Raw genomic sequence first — 11,979 nt, 5'->3', positions numbered from 1 at the left:
CTAGCCCACCCCTCTTTCCCTTCCGGACATCTACAAAGCAAGAGGAGTTCAAGTCTCCCGAATTTATGGTTCCCACTGACCTAAGCCAGGCACTTGGAATGATTGGAACATAATTCTGTAATGGGATTTTCTTCTAAGCAACACTAGAAATAAGTTTATGAGCTATATGGGAGTCCAGGGGGAAAGAACTAAAGTGCACCTTGTTTATTCAGAATAACAGAATAATGTTCTCCTCTATTCTCTCTTGCCTCTTCCCAGTGGAAGGGGGCATTTGATACCAGAAATCTCCGTCTTTTAGAAGGGAGTGAATGGATACATATATATTTTCTGTTTCTATTTGCAGTTTCACAATAATCAGAGACTGAAAGCAGCATTTGCAGGAATAGAAGTGTTCTTTTTAACAAGAAGCCCTACACAGCTTCTCCACACACCGAGACATTAACGTGTCAGGAAACGGTATTCACATTTGTTTCTGGTTATTTTGTTTGCTGGATTCTTGCTCAAAACAAGGTTTGACCAAAGAGTGGTATAAGGATCCCAGTGGTGAGGTGAGGTGTACCCTCAGTTCCTTGTCAGCAATGCTCATGTTCAATGGGGAGAGTGTCTATATGATTACTTCTCATGAGAAGCTTCTGAAACTCGAAGTTTTCACAAATATAAAGAGCTTGTCTTGTGATTGCTGATCTGCCATGGACACATTCACTGTTCCTTTGCCTCTAAACCAAAGCCTTCCCCCAGCTCTCAGAGGCCCTGTGTCAACGGTTAAAGGTATGATCTAGCCCACATCCCTGAAGAGCCTTGGGTCACTGTTGTGGGTCGCTATTTCCATCTCACTAATATGCTGGTGGATTGTCTGGATGGTTCCTTGTGTGTACTGAACATTCTTAACTGTACAGTCTTTTCCTGCTACTAACTCCCCCCACCCTCCGATGCCAAAGATGATCAGACCTCTGTGTCTCAAACATAAAGTTTTCTGCTACAACTGTCTACCTGGAGGTCATAATACTTTCTCCCATGCAGCAACATATTAGAGATAGACGTTCAAGTGGATCTGCAAATTCGGAAGTGGAAAACATTTGCACTGGCAAAGTGGAATCATGAACTTGTCTTAAACTTAGGCTCGGTTATTTCTTGACACTGGGTGGAGTGACTTCTTGTGTCTTCCATGAAGTCTGAGCGTCTGTAACTGCTGCGAACCCTGCGTGACCGACGGCAATGATGTTTGTGGGAAGAAGAGTAGCAGCTTTGAAATATTCACAACCAACACAATTTTGATTAAAGAAAGAACTCTGGTTTTTAATAGTTTTGATCATTAAAAAAGTTTAAACCTGCATAGCAATCATTTCAAAAATAATTATTTAATGTTCCATAATTAAACTGTACACAACCTAGTCTTGGGACATAGAAGCCAGTGAGGTGAGTTTGAGCAGTCCTGTGCAGTCCCAGGAGCCAGGAGTCGAGTTTTCATTGGCCTTTTTTTTTCTTTTTTCCTTTTTTTTTTTTTTTTTTTTTTTGTCATTCTGTTCATCTAAGATTATTTGGATACTTGGCACAATCTGGCTCCGCTGCTAGCGGATCTGCACTGGGAAGAGAGAGCAGCCTGACCCCGTCCCTTCTCGCTGCCCCTCCCCCACTTGGCCGGATTCCTCAAAGTCGCTCAATGTCTCGGTATTTCTTCCTCAGAATGGAGACCTGGTCTTTAAAGAGGACAGGGTCGAGCCTCATCTGAGAGTGGATCAGCGGCATGTAGCCAAACCAGCTGGCAAACGTGTTCATGCAGCTCTGTCGCTGGGCAAAGTGGTCGGGGTCAGCCCAGCGGGAAGCCCGAGAAGTCTGGGGAAAGGGAGAGAGATGAGGGAGACAATGAGACAGTGCAAGGTGAGCTGGAACACCGCAGAAAACCAAGTCAGGTTCCAGGGCAAGTGACAGAGCTTGGGGTCTGGACGGGCCACCAAACGTCCCACGCGCCCGCAGAAGATGATGACAGCACTAGTCCTGGGTTTCAGCCTCGCCAGAAGGTTTTCCCAAGATACGCGACTTTCCTTGATGTTAAAAACAGGCGAACAGACAAAGCTCCATATTGACTAATTCCCTGGTCTGGAATGATATACCGGTTGAATTCCAACTACTATGGTCAGTAAACATAAACCTTTGTACTTGCGATCAAATACTATGACTAACAATGTGTTTATGGTTTCAAAGACAGTTTCTAAAACCTTCTGGTTTACTTGGTTGATTCTGGGTAAGTAGGAAAGATGCCTACCATCTCTTTAGCTCTCTGTGTTTCCCCTAAGGTTGCTTAAATATTTTTAGATCATGTGGATAACACTGATTTAAAAGAAAGCCTTAAATGGCTTAAGCACTGAAATTTAAACAAGCATAATATCTCTGAAACCATGTTTTTATGAAACAAAGAAAAAGGGAGCTACCAGATTATGGGGGAAAAACACAAACACATTTATCAATAGGCAACTGTACAATGATGTATATGCACGTGTGTGTGTTTTTATTCTCATGTACTGTTAGAGAATACTTTCCTAGGAAGGTACGTTTTACTGTGAGAATCACTCAGAGTACTTAAAAACCTAAGTGTCAACGTGCTTGAAAAGAACCATTGAGGGTAAACACGAATGTCAAGTTACCTCTGAGCAGCAGAATAACAAACAAAACACTACTTGTAAAGTGTTTCCATGAAGCTCATTTGAGCCTCATAACAACAACCTGGTCAAGTTATCTACCCAGGTAATAACATCCCCCCCCTGCATAGATGAGGAAGCTGGTTTAGGGAAATTACATTTACTTGTTCAAGGCTAGAAAGGGGCAGATCTCGAGTTCCATCCTCTACCATTTATGGTAGGAGAACTCTACTTGGTAAGTCAGAGAAAGTTTCTAATTAAGCTGACCAGTTGAGTTCATAGCAGAGCAGACTGTCCCGAAGGCCAGACTCCCTACCCCCAGACATTTGCTCACATATGCAAATGTATGCAAATGAAACTACTGTCAAGAGCTTGCTTAGTCTCTCTTACAAATGAAAAAAAAAAAAAAAAGAATCCAGTTGAGTCATTCAAGTATCATTTTTGCCTCTAGATTTCAACATTTATTTTTTGGTCAACCAACACCTTAGAGAAGATCCATTTCCTGTGTAATAAAAACAATCATACCACATGATATCCATTTACTTCACCAGTCATACATTCAACAAACTAATGTGCATGATAGGAAGCAGGGGCACGTATAGTACATATTAACTAGATACATCAAGTTATATCTAAGGCTGAATTTAGATGTGTCCCCAAATATGTGCAAAATCACTTGAAATACTGGTTTGGTAGAACTGGCAAGTCTATGAAAAGAACATAAAACCAATGCCCAAGAAAACATGTGTTATTAGAGTTCCATCCCTAATTAGTGTATAACCTCAGGGAAGTTCACTGAACTCTCTGAGCAAACAATGTTAAAGGAATGTTGTATCCCTAAGTGACATAGATGAAAATGGCTAGGCACACAGTAGCCACTCAATACATCTTGCTTGCATTTGAATACTCTGTCAGCCTTCAAGATGAAAAATTCTTGCAAATCCTCTTGCTTGTTCTTTTAGTAGTTAGAGGGAAACAAAATTTTCCACTACACTCTTTGCTCATTAAGGACAGCAGCTCTGTCACAACCAGTATCTAAAACAGTGTCTGATACTCTACACATTCATAAATACTGAATTATGAAATTTTATATACTTAAAATCCTGCACGTTTTTTGTTCTTACTAAATTCAGTGAATGAAAAATCATCAATTGTGTTAATATGAGCCCTGGCTAAGTGTTCCTTTGCAAAAAACTAGATCTATATACGATTTTCAATAACGATTGGAACAGGTACATGGGAAGCTCCAAACAAGTGAACTGATAGAACCCTCAAAAGTACATCTTTCCAGGTTGACTCACATACTGTTGGATTCTCGATTTAACTTGGGTGGATCTAAATGGTCTAAAGGTTTTTGGCTTCTTGTTGGTACTGGGCTCTGTCCAGGACGAATAAAGGTGGATGAACTACAGCATATCTAGATCATCCTGCTATGGAACCTAGAAGTGTAAAATAATGAGCAGTGGAAGGAACAGAGCCTGGGATTCAACTCCCAGTTCTGTCTCTAATAGTAGGTGACTTGTGGCACTATATTTAAAGTCTCTGGATCCTAATTTCCTTACTTGTAAAAAGAGAAAGTTGAATTATATTTCCTTGCAAGTATCTTAAACTTACTACTACCACTTACTACTAACCTTACATGACTCAACAATATTTTACTTTCATAAAAGTTTTCATACATGTCACCCCAACCCCGTGAGGTAGACTTTTACTATTTCCATTTTAAGAATGAACCAACTGAGTTTCAGAAGTGTATAGCCTATAGATGTTAGTTCTAGGTGAAAATCAAGGCTTATGACTCCTGGTCTGTCACTGTGATGCTCACCCAACTCAAGAGCACTTACCAGAAGGCTCTGCTGAAGACAGTATTATTAGCTATTTATTACATAAAGCACCTACAATAAACTTACATAAATTCTTGTAGGTCTTTAACTCTGGATAAGATACATCTTTCTCATGGCACTTTGTAGGTCATGTAAGAGCTTTTATGTTCTTGATAGAAAGGTACCCTTGACTTAGGTCTTCCTATTCATCCATGTGCCAACCATATACTCCCTTAAAGCTTTTAGGGGTGTGTGTGTGTGTGTGTGTGTGTGTGTGTGTGTGTACGTATGTATATATAAACACACACGTATATTTCTTCATCATGCTTCCTAGAAGAACAGTGAGTCCTTATTACCTTAGGCTGAACCACCAGAGAGCAAAGCAGAGGAGGAGAGTTCTATTCTTACCTGCCCCATCATTGTCTCCTTATACTGCTTCTTCTGGGTGACTTTGATTGGAGGCAATTTTGTCACAGCAGACACCAGGAAATTCATGAGAATGTCCTCACAGTTGGCCAGTTGGTCCACCATGTTCTTCAGGCTGGCTGGCAGGTAATGGGTGTACAGGTAGTGATAATATCTGTAAAAACCAGACAGGTTTCATAGGTGGCCATCATTATATAATGACAAGTGGTCTTCTTTGACAGGAAACCTATACTTACTCTTTGAATCCCTAAACGGATCACAGATGATGACAATAGCTATCACTATATGGTACTTACTATATGCCACATAATGTTCTAAAATGCTTTACAAGAAAGGCCTTGTGTAACCCTCATAAGGAGCCTATGATACAGGTACCGTCATTACCCGTGCTTCACAGATAAGGAAATAACATGCAGATATGCTTGGCCAGTGTGACTTTAATATCAGGGTGGTTGGTTAGAAGGTGAATATTCAGATGGTAAGATAAGTTATTCACACATTATCTACCTATCCTTAAAAACTGCTGTATAATTTTAATTTTTGGCTTAATCAGAACTGTATTCAACTATCCTAAGGCTCTGAGTCCAACAATATTCCATTTTTGTGGCCTATAAACCATACATTTTTACACTGTTAGATCAAAACCCTAATTAATCTGGTGGTCAATCGTTATGGAGAACCCAAAATTAAGTTGAATTATTTCTCCCTCTACTATTTTTTCTACTATTAAGATAGATATAATAGCATATATTTATAGGAAAAATCATTTGAATGAATCGGATTCATTGAGTGGTAGGGACAGGAAGAAAGGGAACAATGAACTTTCAAGGGGTAGAGTCTTAAGGGGCACCTGGGTGGCTCAGTTGATTAAGCATCCGATTCTCGATTTTGGCTCAGGTCATGATCTCACAGTTTGTGAGTTTGAGCTCCGTGTTAGGCTCTGCGTTGACAGCATGGAGCCTGCTTGGGATTCTCTCTCTCTCTCTCTCTCTCTCTCTCTCTCTGTCCCTCCCTTGCTCTCTCTCTTTCAAAATAAATAAACATTAAAAAAAAAGAGGTAAGGTCTTAAGATCAAGATTCAGTCAACCTAAATGCTTCTACCTTGTGCACTTGTAACTCTGTCCCTGAGATGGCAAGACTCTCTATTCTTTACTAAAGAAGACTAGGTTAAGATTAGTGTGTTCACCTTACTAAGGCAGAAGAATGGGGAATTTATTAATGACTGAGTCACTAACATTAGCCACCTACACTCACTAATTTGGTAGTCTTACCCAAGTCCCCTGGCTTTAAAGACCAAATATATTTAAACAACTCCCATATGTGTATCTCTATCCTTGCCCTTTTTCCAACATACCTTTTTGGAGGTCTTAGCATGCACAAGACTGAACTCCTGTATTTTCCCTAATACGTAATTCAGCTATATGAGCTTTTTCCATCTTTTAATGACTCCTATCCGTCCAGTTCCTTACGTCAAAAAAACTTAGTCATCAGACTGGAGCATCTTCAAAATATGCCCATAATCTGATCCCTATTTACTACCTCCAGTGCTCACTTACAGGTCCCAGGCTCTATCATCTCTTGCCTAGATGTCAATCACCTCCTGATAGGTCACCCTGCTTCTACCCTGTCCCCTGTATCATCTGTTCTCATCACAGCACCCAGAGTGGATGCCTAAAAAAGATGTCTCTACTCTGTTCAAACCCTTGCACTGGCTCCCATGCCTCTCTCCCCTGCTTTCCACTCACTCCACTCTTGGCACATTCGTCTTCCTGATATTCTGGCTCAGGGCACTCGCTTAGTTCAGCTGTTCCCTACACCAGAGCACTCTTTCTACAAATATCCTCTTGGATGATTTCTTCTCAAGGCTCTGCTCTGATCTCACCTGTTCAATAAGGATCACCGGCCACCTTCGAACCTCCCCTCTACCTTCAGCACTCATGATCCTTGACCTGTTTGACTTTGCCTTTTTGCTATATAACTCACCCCCTTAACCTATTGTAAAATTATTATGAATATTGTGTCCTCCCCTTGTTAAAAGAGAAAGCCTACTTAGGCAGGAATTTCTTTTCCTTTTTTTTTTTTTTTTTTTTAATTTTACTCAAAGGTAAACCCCAAGCACTCAGAATGGGGAGTGCACAATTAAGTATTTACTTTTGTAGTTGTTATTCAAAATGTTCAGTTACTCAATGTACATGAGTATGTCTTCCAACTTCAGACAAATTGAAGACGTTACTCTACCGTTATTTCTGGAAATGCAGTAAGCCAAGGGGTTTTACTGGTTTCAAAGACACATGCTGGCCACATTGACAGAACTTAAACAGTGATGCAAACTAATTTTTGTTAATACTGTTAACAAGATCTGGCCCAAGTTCCGATTTATGCAACAGCCAGAAGCTAATCTACAGGAGTTACGTAAAAATCTATATGAGAGATGTCTAAATTCCTCACTTGTGGTAAATAGCAGCTCCTGTCAAAACCATGGAGTAGTCGTTTGTCCACTTGGACGTGTACCCCCACCGTTCCTTAGAGTTATCCCAGAAATGGCTGCGCGCGGGGTACCCCACAATCCTCTCGGGGAAGCTCTGCCACACTGTGAAGGCAAAATCCACCTGCAGGCAGAACACAAGCCAAACAAGCAATCAACAGCGTCAACAAATGTCAACAAAACATTACCTTCCCCCTGCTAATTCATAATGCGAAATCCCAGGACTGTTGCGCAACATTAATTCCATGTATTCATCAGCAAATTAAACTGACTGCTTGACATTTTGCCCCATAATTATGCACATTTTAATGTTTTCTGTTGAAGAAACTTCAGATGAGTGTAGAAATGAAAGAAGAAAAGAAATTGCTGATAGGTCCTTCAGAATCCAGTTTGTTCAAGAAAAAACACAAGTCAAAAAAGCAGTTGCTTTCTCCCCTCCTTCCTCTAGGGTGCACGTGACCACTGATTCACACGAGGCACAAATGTGTCTGTTTTATAAACGGGAGATTTCCTGTATACATCCAGAGTATGAATATAGAGCACGCAACATGACTAGCATACGGCAAAGCCAAAGTGACTAGAATCAAAGCATCCTCTTAAGAGCAAGAGAAAAGATGCTTAAAAACCACACAAGTTCTACCAGAAATTCAGAGCAGATATCATAAAGAAATGTAAGTCTGACCTCTCAGCTTTGAAGATGCTCAGTAAAAAGGAAATCTAGAAGAAGCAGCCACAATGAAAAGTCACTAAGGGTAAGTGGGGAAAAGCTCCAAGTGAAGCCACATGGTTATTTTATTATTATTATTATTATTTGCCACATGATTATTTTAAAGGAAACGCAGGCAAATGACTTTCCAGTGCTTATACTAACCCAAAGCAGGTACTTCTCTAAACATGCTGGAAACTGACATTTATAATTAGCAAATAATCTGTTTTCAAATGTGTGGGCTGATTTCTGACTTGCTATGATTGTTTGATGAATGAAAAATAAATAAAAAATAAAAACAGTAACAGCAAGTGATCAGCTAATGCTCATAATCATGTAATGCTTTGGTGCAAGGTACTTACACATTTTAACTCATTTAACCCACATAATAACCCCGTGAAGTGGGTAATTTTATAGTCTCCAATTTACAGAGAGGGAAGCTAAGGTATATGAAGTTCACGTAATTCTCCTGAGCTAGTAAGAGGCAGAGCCAAGATTTCAATCCAGCCATCTGGTTTCAGACTTGGTATGTACTGTTACCATTAGCCTCCTTTTTACCTCTGTTGCTACAGTACTGAGAGCAATTTAACTCTTATACAGGTCCCACATTCACCCCATGACCTGTCTCCAATCTCTTCTCAATAAGCCACGCAAATGGAAATTCCATTTATTCTACAAATTTTTCCAGTTGCTATGCTGGGATGGTGGCTGGGAACTGAGTGATGGCAGCAAGGCCGGTACCTACCACCCCAGAGGTTGAAAAGCATAATACTTTACAATAACTACTCACAACAGCCAGCAGCGAAAACGACCCAGTTCTATCAACTGATGAATACATAAACCAACCATGGTATCTCCATCCAATGGAATATTATTCAGCTATAAAAAAGAATGAAGTACTTAGAACATGGCTGAGCCTTGAAAACAGTATGCTGAGTGAAAGAAGCCACACACAAAAGGCCACATATGGTATGACATGCCCAGAATAAGGGAATCCATAGAGACAAAACCAGATCGGCGGTTCCAAAAGCTACGGAGTGACTGATTAATGGATATGGAGCCTTTTGTGGGATGATGAAGATGTTTCTGAATGACACAGAACTGATGACTGTCCAGCATTGTGAATGTAGTAAATGCCACTCAATTATTCACTTTACAATGGTTAATTTCATGGTTATGTTGTGAATTTTACGTCAAATAAAGAGCACAGAAAATAAGCCTAGATCAGTATTTCCCAAGCATTCACCACATGCATAACATCATTCTCTTTTCTGTCACACTCCCACACCACACAATCACGTATTTAATATTTTTCTTTAAATTGCCTATGTTTGTTTTTTTCCTTTTCTTACTTAGGCTCATCCTATGTAAACATGTCAGTGAAATCCTAGGTTTCACTGCTGGCTATATTGTTTTCTAGCAAACAGTAAATACAATTGTTGAAATGAGATATGCTTGCCATGAACCATGCAAAACTACTGTGCACAAACCATCCTCTAGGAAACACTGGCCTGAATCATCTGTGAGGGTCCTTCTATCTCTGAATTCACTGGGGGCCAGAAGTCACTATTTTTGTGACCAGCCATAAATTCAAAATTTTCTGAATATCTAGTTTCCCTAACTCAAGATAAGAAAGGCTTTAAGAACGTAGCTTGTTCCCCCAAATGCAAACATCCGGGCGGGGGGCGGGGGTGGTGGAAAGCAGCCAGGCGTTGGAAAATACATTAAGAAAGTTTGTTGGGGGCAGGGTATCTCGGAGCCAGCAGCAGGGGAGTGGACCGTATCTGCCAGAAGATTGAAATCGGTTGTGATAACCTGCACACCGTCACTGGCGCTCGATACTAATGGCGCCAACTGATGGGCCCGTATATTATGCAGCCCGGCGTCAAAGAATCAGCCTGGCTGTCAGCGCTCTTTGGGGTTTTCCATTATTCTTTGAAAAGGAAACACACGCACTGGCAACTGCTATAGAACCCGATGGGGTTTTTTTCATCACATGAATTTCTTACTATCTCAAAGCCGTTTCAAGTCATTTCAAAGGAACTGGAAAGTAAATTCAGATAAAACTACGATTCTTGTGATAGTTCTGCTTTCACGAAGATCATTAACACATCAAAGGAGGCAAAGGTCAGCTTAGGGCCTTTTCTCTTAAAAACCAACATCTGTTTCCTTTTGAGAATTTGCAGCAACCCAGATAAATGTAAATAACTGTAAACCAACTATATCTAATACCCTTTACAGAATGCTGTTTAAAAATCTATCCTTAATACTACAGAGAGGCATTTAAACAACCAAAGAATCCTCAGAGAGGGAATAAAATGAACCGACATCCATTCACTTAAAAAGTGGGAAAAGAGAAGTCCTTGTCCTTGGCCGTTTTAGGTCACACAAGCACTTCGCGGTCAGCAGGCAAAAGTAAACCAGACCCCTGGCCAACGACGCTGACACCGCTCCCCCCGCCCCCCCCCCCCCCAACGCTGACTTCTCATTACTTCACACAGGACTCGTGTCCCTCCCAGCACGCCCTGGGCGGCTGGAATTGCTAGTCTTTGAAAAGACGTTCACCAGCCCATGGAAACGTCAAAGAAGCTGCAAGATACCTGCCCGTGGGACAGATAAAAACACCTGTAGAGTGGGACTAAGTGCCTTCTGCCCAGGGGAAGATGTAACGCTCATCAGTATTTGAGGCCATGGGATAATGATTTAAATAGATGCCGCAGATGTCTCGACCACACATTCTACCAGGCCAGCGTGCTGCTTTTCCCCGCGTCTGCTCTCCGACGTCCCCTCCCTGCTCTTCTGGCCATGCTCTGTGGCCGGGCAGGATGGAACCCTACGGATGGCACAACCTGGTCTCCCTTGCAGGCTGCTGGCCGACTGAGCTGGGTCAATGGCAGTCACCAGGAGGAACATGGAGGTGGGACAGAGAGGGAGAAAGAGAGAGGTCCGGGTGTTTCTTCCCGGCTCCCTCCTAGGTTTGGCATCAGAGTTTTGGCAGTTACCATACCCCGCCGCCATCTACCCTATCCCACCGCCATCTTCCCTATCCCGCCGTTATCTGCCCTATCTCGCCCCCATCTGCCATATTCCGCTGTTGTCACAGCTCCTGGAGAGCAGTCTCCTCTCAAAGACGATGAAACACGATTTCCTCCTCTCCCTTCTTCACCCCTGGGGGTGGGGGCTGCTTGTGGTTCTTGTCGCTCTCCAGGTACCCCGGTGCCTACAAGCCCGCCCACCTAAGTCATCCTAAAGCCCTTCACTGAAATCACTAGACTTGAATTCTGTTTGCTGCCACCACTGTGATGGCTAGAGGCAGGAGCTGGGTCATCAAGGTACCCGGCGTGGAGACCAGAACAAGGAAATCCCCCAATAAATACTTGTTGAATGAATGTGCTCCTGGGATGCCGGCTTCCCTTGCAGGAAGCAGCAGAAACATGCAAGCTGGAGTGTCCCACACCCTGTACTCCACAGCTGTCTTTCCCTTCGAACATTAGGCAGAGCTTGTCCCCCCCAAACCCCTTTCTCCTGTAGACTTGCACGTGCTGCAACTGGCTTTGTGCTCAGGCTTTAAACACCTCAGCACACATCTCTCCAATCATTCATTCACTGAGTATTTATAGAGCCTGGGCTGCAGAAAAAGCATTTACCAAGGTGAGTGAGGCCCAGGGCATTTCATCCTGGGGTTATTTAGGCAGCTCTTGCACATAACTTCTGTTCAACTCCATTTGATGGAAATTGGAAGCATCCACCGAATTTCAAGAAAGAGGCCGTGGGACTGTTGGCCTAGGTTAACACCAAGCACTAGCTGCGCAGGCAGCAGGCCATTAGAATCGGTCCAGCGTCCAGGAAAGTGCATGCTGGTAAGTGTCGAGGTTTAAATTGGAAAGAAAATGATTATGAATA

The 11,979-nt window shown here is 42.1% G+C and overlaps 1 protein-coding gene across 1 annotated transcript in view; it reads right to left on the bottom strand.

Moving 5' to 3' along the window:
• Positions 1-1,269: 1,269 nt before the first annotated feature.
• The window catches only part of EXT1 (exostosin glycosyltransferase 1), a 289,618-nt gene continuing 278,908 nt past the window's right edge, over positions 1,270-11,979 (bottom strand). Inside the window, exons 9-11 of the mRNA XM_025922725.2 lie at positions 7,334-7,494; positions 4,868-5,039; positions 1,270-1,833 (exon numbers count right to left, since the gene is read on the bottom strand). Of these exons, the coding sequence (XP_025778510.1) occupies positions 1,648-1,833; positions 4,868-5,039; positions 7,334-7,494 (519 nt within the window). The 3' untranslated portion in view covers positions 1,270-1,647. The remainder of the gene's footprint in view (positions 1,834-4,867; positions 5,040-7,333; positions 7,495-11,979) is intronic.

Source organism: Puma concolor, chromosome F2 (assembly GCF_028749965.1).
Source record: "Puma concolor isolate L17-30 chromosome F2, mPumCon1.1.hap2, whole genome shotgun sequence".
Classification (NCBI taxonomy): Eukaryota; Metazoa; Chordata; class Mammalia; order Carnivora; family Felidae; genus Puma; species Puma concolor.
This window is presented reverse-complemented; position numbering and strand designations above follow the sequence as displayed.